At 35.9% G+C, this 15417-nt stretch overlaps 1 protein-coding gene across 1 annotated transcript in view; it reads right to left on the bottom strand.

Annotated features, from left to right (window-relative positions):
• The window catches only part of LOC141962852 (sodium channel protein type 2 subunit alpha-like), a 76953-nt gene that overhangs the window by 20305 nt on the left and 41231 nt on the right, over positions 1-15417 (bottom strand). The window contains exons 12-17 of the mRNA XM_074911541.1: positions 14072-14452; positions 12935-13067; positions 11228-11466; positions 10400-10573; positions 8704-9060; positions 6195-6674 (exon numbers count right to left, since the gene is read on the bottom strand). Coding sequence (XP_074767642.1) covers positions 6195-6674; positions 8704-9060; positions 10400-10573; positions 11228-11466; positions 12935-13067; positions 14072-14452 — 1764 coding nt within the window. The remainder of the gene's footprint in view (positions 1-6194; positions 6675-8703; positions 9061-10399; positions 10574-11227; positions 11467-12934; positions 13068-14071; positions 14453-15417) is intronic.

The raw sequence follows: 15417 nt of genomic DNA, 5'->3' as shown, positions 1-15417 counted from the left end.
ATTCTAGTCCATTCTGTACTTTATTGCTATTCAGAATTCCTTTGATCTACTTATTTATGAGCATTTCATAAATGAAAATACTTGCAAGAATGTTGGATGAAAGCAAAAATCATAAGCAGCAGTGGAAATATTCGCAAAAGCTCTCCCACTGGAAGGTACTTAAAAAGGCTCTTTAATTCACACAAGCAATAGTGAAAGGAGATTTCTGAAACAGAGCAAGGGACTGCTGTTTGTAGAGATTAAGTGAACTCCAATTAACTCTAATATTAGCAACTTGATGTCATCCACTATGAATCACAATATGCCAATATGATGTGACCAATTCACAATACAAAGCCTTAATTCTTTAGAGTATCAAAGGATTTTGAATAACAAATATTTCTAAATCAAATTACAACTTATGAGATAGATTATTCCTTCCAACATGTAAGACAAGAAGCTATGTAGTAAATACATTTTAAGTACACTGATTTACCAAGCTGAAAGCAGCATCATACAACTACGGTGTTGTAAATATTATGGCAATGTTTAACGGGTGAGATGTAAATCATACTGAAGCTGGGAACCTTTCTGTCCAAAATCAGTAGCTTATTTACTAGACTGATTAACTTTACTTACTACCAGTAAGATGAGAATAAGTTTAAGTTTCTCAGGGCAGACCATTTTAGATATTTGGGGATGTAATCAGTTTGTGAACATAATTAAAGGGCTATGGTCACACTGAATTGGTCCAGATCTTGCTGGAGATCTTGCTCTCAGTTTTCTCTTACAAGTGCGGGTGTAAGTAAGAGCAGAACTGATCTCTGAATGTTTGACCAGCCAAATAACTATTTTATATGAGTTTTTTTAACCAAGTGATGGTCACATGATTTAACTGTGGAAATTAAATGAATTTCATGCTTTATGGTGCTTCAAGTAGTGCATATTAATCTCCAGAATAACTAAATGTTTATACAAGTACTGAGGAAGAGCATTTCTAAGAAAAAAATTGTGAAAAATAAAAATGTGACTATCATGAGTTTGCAAGTTACCTCTATTACAAGCTAAAATACAATAGTATGAAAGTTTTCCAAAACAGCTAGCAGCTTTTAATCATCAACACAGTTTACAAATGGACTTGTATAAGCTTCTGATGTGAAACACAGCTTGCTTGTTACATATTCTGACTTCCTTCAATAGGAAAGAAAACCCTTCAAAAATAGAATCCTGAAAACTTTACCATCAAGACTGGGAAAGGTACATAGCATGCACTGCGAAATACTATTAAAACATCATGGAAAGTATAGCATCTGAACCACAGAAATATTGGGGCTGCCAATCTTGCCTGACCATGCTGTGATGCGAGTCCCGTGTCTCAGCAGAGAGCAGCTGTGCATGTTTGTACTTTATTGCAATGAATGGGACAGGATCATAGCTGAAGAGCATGCAGGCCAGTCAATATCCGTTAAAAAGTGATTATATAGTATATACGTATAGATGTATAATTTGCTTAGGTAACCTGTGTAAAATTGGTGACACGATGCTCTGCCTCGCTAAAAGGCACCAGAGCTGCCCGCTTGACTGATCCAGCTTGGTTCTACTCCTGTGAGAAGTAAGAATGGTAGGAAATGAAGTTCAGGACACAGCACCTCTGCTTTTTTTGCGCTGAATACTGCTTAAAGTAAAATATACGTTATTAAAGTGTCTGCAACAGCATTAGGAAATCCCATATTTTTCAAGGCATTTAAAAATATCTTGTAACTTGGTATATCTTGGCGTAATTACTAGCCTAAAAGTTACACTTAGCATAAAAATCTAATTATTATGCAGCTATACATGCACTACAACATTTTCTATGATAAATCATCCTCTTACTACTTAAGGACCTAAAAAGGAAAAAATATTTTTATAGTCTCTGTGCTGGATGGCAATAATGCAGGTCCACATACCTTTACTTAGGACAACAGACAGCACAGTGGCCCAATACTTGGTAATGGCCCTACTTTCATGTTAAAGTGTTATTCAGGAATTGTTCTCTAATTCCTTATTACATTGTATTCCCCCCCTACCATTCTTATGAAGACAATGCTCATAATTCTATTTTAGTTTTCAGGCAGTTTTCTGGAAAATTCCTTGTAAATTCACACCTACTAGCAAGTACAATATTGGATGTATCGTTTCTAGAAGGGCACAGTCTAGTTAACATTTTCATCAAAATACTGGAAAAGATTCATGTTATAATAAAAAAATCACGAAACAATAATATAATTAATTAAAACATTCTAATAAGTGGTGATTACTTTGTAGAAATTCAGCTTATTGCCCTATACCACAGTGAATACGTGTATACATAGAGAAAAGCAAAAGCACACGGACACACACTCAGTATCATCTGGCTATCTTGTGCAGTGTTCTCACAGGACATGGATGCCTAAACTGCCCTTCATTTGGGATACTGCTCATGGAATGTGGTTTGGTGACAGTTTCTAACTTCAGTTCTTTTATTTGTGGTATAAGCAATGAAGTCACTGGCAGATCAACACTCGGCAACAGCAGAATCATATAAATGGGAAAACATGAGAGAGCAGAAATGGAAGGCACATTATGGCATGACAAAAAAGAGGAAACCTTGAACAAAAAGACATTTGTACTCACTTATTTAATTTAAAAAATGCCTTCTTTTACTATGGATCATTTTCATGACAAGAGTGTTGGTCCTGTGACTAATAAGCCATCACTCTTAATATCAAAAACCATAGTGAATAAGAATTTTCTAGTGAAGAGTGGGAACTAGGATTAAGACCAAAAAAATGCACTTTTGTGATTAAAATCTATTTCAAATTTAGGCACTTAAATAAAAAATATGCTCAATGTTTTAACTCAACCTCTGTCTCTCTCTTTAAGATGCCTGAAATTTGTAATCGTTTCCCTTCAATTTTTCATCTTCAACTTCTGCAAGAGTAAGAAATTTTAGTCCTGAATATGCTCAGAAGAGTTTCAGGCTTGACCAGTTAAAAGTTACTAGCACTAGCTCATTCCTGACTGAATTGCATTTCTTTGTCTTCTCACTGATCAGTCTGCAGTTCCTGAAGCATGATTAACACACATATTTACAGGATTAAATGCCTCGAAGAATGCAATGAGGACACTATTAAATATTTTATCTGGAGGAGAAAGCCTTTCTTTTATGGTGGAAGCTTAATGACTGGAGCTCATGTCTCCAATGTGAGATAATCCGCTTTAAATTTTTCCCTATAGGAAACCAATATTTTTGTCTACTTATAGAATAACCCAGTTGTGGTCCTTCTGCTGGGAAAAGAAAAGACTTGGCTAATGAAGACTGTCAGCAGTCATACCATCCTGTTACACAATGAAGAAATAGATGCACCACTGTCACTGCAGTCATACTCTGTCCTGCTAACCACCAGCCTATAGGTTTGAATAAAGTACATCCTCCATCTCTTCTACTGACATAATGCTCTTGTGGAGTAAATAGTTAAAAGATTGAGCAGGCTACAAAAAGAAGCAAAAGGAAGAGTGCTGGTGATCAGGGAATTCATATGGGAAACTCAGGATTTGGTCCCCATTTCAAGGCAGTTTCTGCATTTTAGCCACTGACTATTGACTGTTAAAAAATTATAAATAGATTTTGGAGCACGGAAAATTTCATTCTCAGAACAGATGCCTTAATCATTAGGCACTACCAAAAGTTATGTTCCTTCTTGCTACCACTGTTCAGTGGATCATAAATATTTTCTGTATATTTTATTTCACAACTGTAGCTTCAGCATAAGAAATGGAGAATACTCCACTAGTACAGAACAGTCCTGTGATTACATTTTTAAAAACTGACTTCAGCATCTAATTAATCTAATAATCACTAAATAAAATATTTAAATTACTTATTTCTCAGTCATTTTAATGCCATGTAGTACTTAAATTAGTAGAATCCAATTACACTTCCAAATTACTTTTTGCAGAGAAGTTGCCAATTAAAATCTATCAGAGCTATAATCTATTTTGATAAAATTTCAGTTAATACATAACTTCATAATTTTTAAAAAAGAACAAGCACAGGAAAAGGTAGAGAACAATTTAAAACATGGTTTACTATTACCGTAAGTGGTAGTATCAGAATCAGTGACATTATCAGAATGAATCTAATATGGGTGGGAGCACAAAATAAGAAGTGAAGAGAGGAGAGTTTTCCTGAGTGCATACTTCTGATCATACTGGGACTTTACAGTCAACATCTCAGAGTGTATCTGTGTCAGATTTTCTTTTAATGTCATTCATACAGTAATATAATCTGAAGCATCATTGCCAGTTACAATATATCTGCAGAACAAACTAATGGTATCTTCTTCATACTTTCCAACTGAGACATTTAGAATGTTTTATGAAAAAATGATAGATTTAGGTTGACACCACCTTTGAAACTGATAAATATATATTAACTTTACAGAAAAATACAGAATGACAAATAGGCATCTGTTACTCCACCAAGATAGCAATAAATATTTTGTGATTAAGAAATCCAAAGTATTCTGTTTTCTAGTACTGAACTTAAGACACTTTCTTTCTAAAATTTCAGTACATCCTCTGGCAATCAATAGTTGCTAAGCAAGGAGAAGGCTGAAAGTGATAGATGGACTTGAACATGATTAGCAGGAAAAAAGAACAAACCCAGAAGGACCAGGCATTTATCAAGAAACTACGTGATTTACAAAAAGACAGAAAAATAGCCTGTGCCATTACTGTCATATGCAATCATTATGGATGAGCTCACTGATAGGTGGAATTTGACCAGTTAGCAGTAGAATTGCTGCTCCTTTGGCAGCAATAAGTTTTGAAACAGTTAACAATGGGACAATAGAACAATGGAACAGCAGAACAGTGGAAAGACAGAACAATGCACTGGCCCTATGTGGTGTAAAGGTGCCTGAAGAAGATTCCTTTTCTTATCCTATGTACAAAGATAGAATAGAATCAACCAAAATCCTACATCGGACCAAGAAACTTTCATACAATCACCCTCTTTGTTACACAGAGCAATTAAAGGTTAAACTACAACAACTTCTGCTTTGTTCTACACCCAAATCATAGTTTTAGAGTAAGATAAATATTAATATAAATAATCTGTAAATATTTTCAAAAGAACAATAAAGACATTTCTGTTAAGAAACAAGAAAATATGACTGTGTGATGCAGTCTGTACAAAAAACGATCTCAGGGTGAGATTTACTAGAATTTTAGCCATATTTATACCCTCAGATTCAAGCACGAGGAAATCACTTAAGAAAACCATTATGTTAGTTTATGTCTACACTGTAGCATGTAGTACTGTTCAAAAGCACCCATGCTAATGCTGAATGAACTAGCATTGGTATTAAGCATAGCACAGACTTACTCCACCTGAGGTGGTGTGCCTCCACCACGTACAATTGTGACGGACAGAGCACTGAGCTGACACAGTAATAATGGCTTCAGCATCCACTGTAACTCACTAAGTGCTAGCTCAGATTTTGTCCATTCGGCACCACATCGTGCTAGAAAGAGGAACATTTTATTATGGTCACAGTAGGTAACAAATTCAAGTATCTTAAAGCTTTGAAAATGACAATGGGTAGCCATATAAGAGGATCTTATACTGAGGTATAAAGCTATATTACTTCACTTCTTCAGTGGTTCTGCTACTATCAGATAGATTGTTAGTGATTTATACAAAATCATTTAGTGATGCTGGTCCAGTATTTAAATGCACTTATGAAGCATGTAGATGTACTTTGACTATATCAGAAAGGTTAAAAGCATCAGACCAAACTGTTAATTTGACAGGAGGCACTCCAGAAAGCAGACAAAAGAGTAAATAAATTGAGCTGATGAAATAAGCATGGAGACACTTGCACAACCCCACACATTTTGTAAAACTTTTGGTATCCAGGGCTATTAAGTTGGTTCATTTTCTTGTTAATGATTTAACTAAATAAAATAAGGGAAAAAAAGTATTAATTTTCTAAAAAAAATGTCCTATGCATCTTGATTATTACTGAAAATGCAATACACCTGCAACCTTCCATCAATTTACCTTAAATTTCATTACAAGTTTGTATATGCTGTTATACAGGTATTAAACAGAGATGTGAATTCAACACTAGTAACCTTAGGACAAAAATGAAAGCATCAGAGTATTTTAAATATAGAAACAGTCTTACCTCTTTGCTTTCTTCCAGGTCTGACTCGCTGCTGAACTCCTCCGTATTTAAGTTTTCAAAATCTGATTCCCCGACAGCAATTGGCACTGTCACAGTGAGACTTGGGTTGTTTATGAATGACATGTAATCACTTTCATCAACAACATATTTTTCCACACTGCTGCCTATGCCACTGGTAGTTCCATTCCCTTCTTTAAGATAGGCAAGGTTTTTACCTATTTCTACTATTGTGTGGTTGGAAATACAGCTGTCTTTTTTGTTGTTTAGGTCTTCAAGAGGTTTGATTTCATCTAAAACTTTCTGCTTTCTAACAAAGGCTTTTTGGATGAATTCACGCACTTTTCTTTTTACATAATCTATGCCTTTCTGAATCCTTGCCACAGCAATCTGTAGATTGTTCATTTCATTATCGTCGTCTGTAGCAGCAAGGTTGTCTGAACTAAATGAGCTCAGCAGCAAGGCCAAAAAGAGGTTGAGTACCTAAAAGACAGTAAGGAGAAAATATACTGGATGTCTTTTTTCTAAGTCATAAAAGGAATTCTGTTATGGGTTGTTCAATATGACATAATTTATATTTCATAGCTAGCACTTTATTTCAACCCACCTTCCTGATATTTCCAGCTCATAATCCCTGTCCTCCCATATTTTATTATAAATTGTCAAAAAATTTTTTTGCTTTGGGATTTGTCCTGGAAACAGTGTTGATAATACAGAGGTGTTTTCATTATTGCTCAGAAGTGCTCACAGAGAGTCAAGGCCTTTTCTGCTTCTCATACTACCCCACCAGCAAGTAGGCTGGGGGTGAACAAAAAGTTGGGAGGAGACACAGCTGACCCCAGCTGTCCAAAGGATATCCCATACCATATGATGTCATGCTCAGCATGTAAAGCTGGGGGAAGAAGAAGGAAGGGGGAGATGTTCAGAGTAATAGCTCTTGCCTTCCCAAGTAACTGTCACATGTGATGAAGCCCTGCTTTCCTGGAGATGGCTGAACACCTGCCTGCCAACAGGAAGTGGTGAATGGATTCCTTGGTTTGCTTTGGTTGTGCATGTGGCTTTTGCTTTACCTCTTAAACTATCTCAAGCCACGAGTTTTCTCACTTTTACTCTTTGATTTTTTTCCCCACTGGGGTGGGAGCGAGCAAGTGGCTGGGTGGTGCTTAGATTGTTTAACTTGACTAATATAGGTAAAAATCTGAGCTGTTCCTTGACTTTCTCCTCCACACTGGAAGTAGCACACAGGTCTACTCCTCAAAATGGAGAATGATGTCCGGAGGCAGGATACAACATGATGTAGTAATTTATGCAAGCTATATCCACTGGCAAAGGGAATGCAGGCAGACTCCAGTCTTCTACAGTTCAACAGACCATAGCTTCAGGGTCTCTAATTCAGAATATAATAAACTATATTTGTCAAGAATATATCAGTCTATTTTTGTTTTGAAACTCATTTCAGACTTTCTTTCATGACATTTTACAAACATAAAAGAGAAATTTGGACTACATGTGATTATGACAGATTATGTGCAAAACTGATTAAAAATAATATTTAAATTATATTTGTCAATTCTTCATGTTCAAAGTTGCACAATATTTTAGAAGGCATACCACAGGAGTCTCTCATTAGTCTGGTTAAATTTGGTATTTATGCCTGTGGATGAGCGTATTTACAAAATTTGTGGATGATACCAAAGAGGGGATGCTAGCACTCAACAAGAACTACAATTAGGCATAACCATGGTAAATTGTTGAAACGATTCAAAATCAATATGGCATTTAATTCTGAAGCACTAGTGTGGAAATGATGGTTATAAAAAATGAAAAGTATATATAAAGAAGGTGTGAAAGCTGACAAGGTGGAAGCACTGCAGAAAAGGGCATATAGGCTTCATCAGAAAAGCAATACTGGTACAGAAATTTCATGTGTCATTTGGGGATGTATCACAAGGAATGTTGGATGTAAGACATGGAAGTATAATTATTCCACATTATTTGGTACTTGTGTCTCTATCCAAAATGCTGCTTGGAAGGAATTCAGAGGCCAGTAGCAAAATGGATAAGCAGTTTAGAAGTCATCACCTATGAGAAAGAATTAAAAGCTAGGCTTATTTTGTTTCAGAAGAAAAAGACTGGAAGTGGAAACAGTAAGCCTTTAAGTATTATAAATGATGTCATGAAGACCATAATGTTTTCCATTACTATTGAGACCAGTCAGTTCAATTGGCTGTAAAAGGTGATTTGCTAGATATCTTTTTAAAAGGCATTTTTAACTATAAGCATAATTCAGCACTCATCTTACTAAAGGAGTTATAAACTTAAGATTTAAAAGAAAACATAGACAAACATTTTTCAGAAATGATCAAGGTACTTTTGAACCTGGTTTAGAGAAAGGGAAAATTAATTACATGATCTCCTATAGTCCTTCTCCAGTCTTCATCTCTGATTTCTAAATCATGAGAAATAGGAAATATGTTCTAGTAGTTTGCAAAAATTCCCACTGATTACATACCACTAGGTTTCCAATCACCATGACCATCATGAAGACCGTAAGGCACATGGTTTGGCCTGCAACCTCCATGCAGTCCCACATCGTTTCTATCCATTCTCCACACAGCACTCGAAACACAATCAAGAAAGAGTGGAAAAAGTCATGCATGTGCCAGCGTGGAAGTTCGCAGTCACTGGAGATCTTGCAGACACATTCCTTGTAGCTCTTCCCAAACAGCTGCATCCCAACCACAGCGAAAATGAACACAATGATGGCCAGCACCAGGGTCAGATTCCCCAGAGCCCCCACTGAGTTGCCAATAATCTTAATCAGCATATTTAGTGTTGGCCAAGATTTTGCCAATTTGAAAACTCGAAGCTGCAAAACAGAAGAACAGTATACAGTTATTCATGTTATTAATTGTAATTAAATTATTGTTATACATTTCACATACCAGTTACCATGTTTCTAAATCATGTCTTATGTAGCCTTTAGAAACTTATAAAATTTATGTTTCCAGTTCTTTGTACAATACTAGATATAAGCAGTCTTAAGTCCTGATTCAAGTAATAAGAAATAAAAAATACTGTGTCTATGCTCATTTAAATTACATTGCAATCATCACAAGGTCTCCAATTCAGACCTTCCCTCTTTTAGTGACTTCAGATATCTATAAACAAGTTGTACTTGTTGGACAAATTGGACAAAACAGTCTTTTCCCTATAATTAACTCTAAGAAATATTACTAAAAATAAACGAGCACACATGACATATGATCACTTTAACAGGACTGTAAGTGTATAGACACTTCCACATCTCTCATTTTAACTGGCAGAGAGATGGAAGAAATGGTTTTCCTAGAAAGAGAAACAAGGCGGAGTTGTTAATGACAGGCATACAAGTTACTCACAAATATCTTTAACAATATGTTTTCTGTCATTTAAAATAAGCATAATGTCTCTTACAAAGTTTGACATACAACATTGAGAAAAACTGACAGAGGAAAGTGCTAAAGTACAATGTGAAACAGACAAAGTGAAATTATTCTGAAAGATACAGCAAGTGTTCAGACACTTGAAAGAATACTAAAAGGAATATAAATTCCTATTCATGACAGAGCTATCTAATAACAGACAGAGATACTGTAGTGACTTTCAAACAGAAAACCTGTTAGACAGCAGATGGACCCTTGCAGAGGATGGTAAGAAAGCTAGTAGTGATGAAAAATCCTTATCCAAAGAAAAATCTCAACACTACTCTCTTCAAAAACTGACCATGTAAGCAAGCTAGTAATGGAAGTCTATCAGCTAAAGCTGTCAACCTTTTTTTCACTAATCCAACTAAGGGATTTACTAATCTTCAGTCATAGGTAGTGAGGGCCTGTAGCTCTTGCATTTTTTATTCCCTCACCTAGGGAGAAAAATACTCTAAGAGATACTACTGTTAAAAAAGTTAATCCTTAAAGCACAGTCACTGCAATAACAGAATTGATGTTGACAATGTCTTGAAAAAGAAATAGATGTTACTAAGTTAATATATAAAACAAACTTGACATAATACATGCCATCTAGCGGGCATGCAATTTAGTATTTTCTAAATTCTTATGAAAAGATCTTCTGTTTTAGCCAAATATATAATGTACAAATGAAAAATGCACCACATACATGCACAAATACAAAAATATAACACAGAAACATATTTTATTCCGCATATTTACCAATCGGAATGATCGAAGGACAGATAATCCCTCTACATTTGCAAGTCCAAGCTCCATTAAACTAAGACTCACAATAAAACCATCAAAAATATTCCAGCCCTCTTGGAAATAATAGTAAGGATCCATGGCAATTATCTTGAGAAACATTTCTGCTGTGAAAATTCCAGTAAACACCTGCAAGGAAAATATACTTTCTTACTCAATTTTAATGAGAAAATATTCGAAAAATAAAAATAACAGTATCAACTTTGGTAAATTATATCTTCAGCAAGCAATTATTGATAAATCTGAATAGCTTCTCTATATTGCCATACATTGGGGTTAGAAATTATCTGCCATGTTTACTGGGACTTCCCCCTCTACAATTCCCTGAACACCCAGGACCTCAGGAGGTGTGGGAATGGAACTGAAAGTTCTTATGATTTGTTCTTATGATCCATCCAAGAAAAAATTTTAGATAAATTCATTTAACCAGCTCTAATGATGGAAGCTGAAGGTTCTAAAAATCAAAATGCATATTAACTCAATAAATCTTATTATCTTTTTCTTCATAAAGTAAGTGGTGACATTCACAAATGTCAACAAAGAGGGATTCAGTACAGCTTAAATTTAAATTTAACTATCTAATGATCTAATCTAAACTGTCTAAACTAGCTATCTAATCTAACTTTAACTATTTAAATTTAAATATTATTTAAATTTAAACTCAACTATCCCAAGCCTATAAATATCTAGTCAACATTTTATTTTAAATATATACACAAGGTCACAGAAGAATTATTTAAGAAAAATGCATTTCACATACATGGCACATCATGAAAGACTTACAAGGTTTCCTACTGAAAGCACACCACTAAACTGTTCTGTCATTGGATAGTGCTCCATGGCCATGAACAGGGTGTTTAGTACAATGCAGATAGTAATGGCCAGATCAACAAATGGGTCCATCACAATTAAATTTACAATATGTTTGACTTTCAGCCAGGGAGTACAGCAGTCCCAAATCAAGCAAGTGTTAGCAAATTTATACCAGCATGGTGGGCATTTCTGTCTGGATTCTTCCAGTTCTAGAAAGAAAAATGAAAATAACATTTTAAACATATTTCTTTGTTCCAGTATCACCTGGGTATTTCCTTGAGGCCTAAATGCTGTTTTCCATGGTACTGTTGATAAACTGTGTTGATAATGCAGACCTTTTGAAACCAAGGTCTGTCAGTCAAAAGAAATTACCATTAAAAATAATCTGTCCCACTGTTTTAAATGCAATGTGCGCTCACAGCCCAGAAAGCCAACTTTGTCCTGGGCTGCATCAAGAGAAGTGTGACCAGCAGGTCAAGGGAGGGGATTCTCCCCCTCTACTCTGCTCTTGTAAGACCCCACCGGGAGCAGTGTCCAGCTCTGGGGCCCTCAACATCAGCAGGACATGGACCTGCTCAAGTGGGTGCAGAGGAGGCCACAAAGATGATCAGGGGGCTGGAGCACCTCCCCTGTGAGGACAGGCTGAGAGAGTTGGGGTTGTTCAGCCTGGAAAAGGAGGAGGTCTCCAGGAAGACCTTATAGCGGCCTTCCAGTACTTAAAGGGAGCTACAGGAAAGATGAGGAGGGACCCTTTATCAGGGAGTAAAGTCATAGGACAAGGGATAATGGTTTTAAACTGAAAGAGGAAAGATTTAGATTAGATATAGGGAAGAAATTCTTTACTGTGAGGGTGGTGAGACACTGGCACAGGTTTCCCAGAGAAGCTGTGGCTGCCCCCTCCCTGGCAGTGTTCAAGGCCAGGTTGGACGGGGCTTTGAGCAACCTGGGCTAGTGGAAGGTGTCCCTGCCCAGGGCAGGGGGTTGGAACTAGGTGATCTTTAAGGTCCCTTCCAACCCAAACCATTCTATGATTCTATACATAGAATGAATAAAATACTTAAAAGTTTCCTCATGAAAGATAAACATTTAGAACAAACCTGAAATCAGACAACTGTATAGACAGTGTTACAGTCCACATGTGCAAAACTGCTCATTATTACCTTCCTATTTGCTATTTTGGGCATAGTCATTTAAGTCTCCAAGTAATGTTTTGCCCTTTCTTACAAGTAGTTGCTTAATTCCATGATTCAGATTCATTGCATTTAGCCTTACAGAAAGAACAAGGTGATCCTTCCTTAGTGAAACAGCGTGTCAGTTGAATTGGTAGAAGGGGATTTTTCTACTGCTGGAAGCATAGCTGTTTTAGTAACCTACAAAGAGCTTTTACCCCAAAACATAGCTTCTCTAGAGAAACACTGCATTGATCAATTTCTTTCTGCTTGCATTTAACTTGGAAGTTTGCTGCTTCAACCTCAAACCTATTACTATGTTGAAAGCTTGACAGCTTTTCCAATATATCAGTCTATCTTTTAAAAAAACCTACCTATATATACAAAACTGATCTTGCCTGTACCCTTTAGGCTGAAATAGCTGCCTCAGAACATCACTAGTACTTAATGTAACATATATTTAATAGCACTTTATGGCACTGTCATACAAAAATTCTGTGTAACATACCTTCCATTGTGTTTGTAAGCATGCTGGCTATACTCATTGCTCTTTGCCTTGCACTAGGATCTGTTAGGTAGTCCATAGGAACATGATAAGAACTAGACCGTCTCTTTCTTAAGTCAGTTTCTGTAGTAGTGCCCTGAAAATAAAACACTGATAAAATAGTCTATTGATTGTTCATTTAATAAGAATAACATTGTAAATTAGTATAGAAGTATAATGATTTAAAATACTCTGCTCCATTTATGTTGTGGTTTTGCAAGAGACTAATGTATGCCTAACTTTGTATATAGCAAATAGTTGAACACATCAGTAGGATTGCTCTTGTTTTTTAAGTATTTTGTTGGAACAGGGCTGAGACATTAAAACAGATTTTAGACTATAAACAGTTTTTAGACTATAAAAATTTCCACAATGCTTGCAATGAGCTCTGCCATAAATATCTTTCTAATTAGGCAGTGAAGTCTTTTTCTAAATATGAAAATGCACAGCCCACACACATAGCAGTTAAAGTACAAAAAGTAAGTGTATTTTCTTAAGATAACTCTTAATTTAGAATAAATTATCAATTTTCTAGCACATGTGTTCAAACAAAATGAAAGAAAAAATATTTAGTAATGTTGACATCTCCAAAAAAACTAACCAGAAAAATTGTTACAGGAACACTATCACAAGCCATGTAAATTGCACTATCAGTGTTACATCAAAAGTTTCATATATAGTCAGCAGGAAGTTAAATACTCATTTAATATATTCCATTAAGTAAATAAATTTTTTAAAAATTTTGATATCCTGCCTGATATACAAAGACAGAACCTTCCAGTTAAGTCTTCAGTTAGCACGAGTCAACAGGTAACAGTACACATACAACGGGTATGTGTAAGAGTACACATACCAAATTTATTAAATGGTTTACTATGCTATCTGTTAATTTCCAGTAAATTAGCATATATTTTTACATATTTAGTTAATGAGAGGTAAACAATTTCAGTTTCTGCTTTAGCTTATAACTGGAATATATGAAAGGAGCATTCACAGCTTGGCCAGAAAGGGAATCATTCCCAAGTGACTAAAGTTTGTAGAAACAGTAGCTGATCACAGAGGGAGAGGACATCATGCCTGAGCTATTGCAGACTTCCTTACATTGCTAGCAGTGGCTGCTTTATCAATCATCACCTCTGGCAGAAGCTGTCCAGTAGGTGACATCAGAGCTGGCGGCCCACCGACTAAAGAAACTACTCCATTGCAATCCACAGTGCTGTGCATCTTCCCATTTGCTGGCAGTGGAGGTACTGTCCTGGATGACCTACTGGCCTGACTGATGTTACTGTTGCGCCGTTCACCATGTCTATGAGGAACAAAGAGAGAATCTCTTCTGCTCTCATTGTCTTCAAAAGTGCTGTGCTCATCATCAGCAAAGTCATTTTCTGATCCTACATCCTTTGCTCGACCTCTGAAGCTGAAAAGACTTGTTCTGCTATTGCGCCTTGGGGAAAACAGGGAGCCTCGAATGCTCAGCAAAGACTGCAGGCAAATAAAAACAATTATTATCATATGAAAATCCATTTAAATATAATGTTTTCATAGAGAAGAAAAAACCCCACAGTGTTAACGTCTTAAAGGATAAGGTCATCTACAAAGAAATGAACTGCTACAGCCCACCCCAATACACTCCCTTTTGGGTAGTAAACAAAGAGCACATAAGCGACAGACAAAGACTAGTTATCTTACTACGTTGGATATATTAAATCAATTGGTTTAATTAAGAGTAAAAGAAACTGCTTGACAGAATTGTTTCCTCTGCCATTCTGCCTGTTTTATTACCAACTGTTCATCAGCTGAGTAAGCACATTAGACACTATTTACCCCAGGTTTGCATTAGTCTGACAGGCTGAGTAAACAAAATTTTAGGCAAATTTCTGTGACTCAGTCTGCACACAGAGGTAGCTCTCAAATACTGCGTAGTTTAAAAAACATGCACATTTTTTCAGATACTAGTCAAGTAAGCCACAATAAGGTTTTTATTTCTTTTTTAAAGTCTTAGCTATCCTGAATATGCAAAGATATGCCTGTAATTTTGTATGAACAATCTCACCAATCTTCATCAGTTTACTCATGTGAGTAAATGTTCTGCTATGGGAAGATCTTTTCAGGATCAGAGTCAAAATAATGATCTAATCTTGAAAATAAATATACATGTTCTTAACTGTAATTCATATCAGTGATTCTCTTGATTGATTATCATTAGCACCTGATTTCACACAAGATCTCTATGAACAGCAGAGATGATACATAACAAAGCAGTGTCTTTGTTTCTCTTCTGCAACTTATCTTTATGGACCTGAGCACCATTGTTCTAGGTACTGCAAAATGCAGAACAGAAAGGCACTCTGCTAAGAATTTATCATCTAAGTGAAACACAACAGATGGATACAAAAAGAGAGGGAATACAAGGAGGCAAAATTGATGGGTATGACAAATAGTGGTCT

The sequence above is a fragment of the Athene noctua genome, chromosome 7, assembly GCF_965140245.1.
Source record: "Athene noctua chromosome 7, bAthNoc1.hap1.1, whole genome shotgun sequence".
Lineage (NCBI taxonomy): Eukaryota > Metazoa > Chordata > Aves > Strigiformes > Strigidae > Athene > Athene noctua.
The sequence above is the reverse complement of the archived record's forward strand: the minus strand, read 5'-3'. Positions and strand labels throughout refer to the sequence as shown.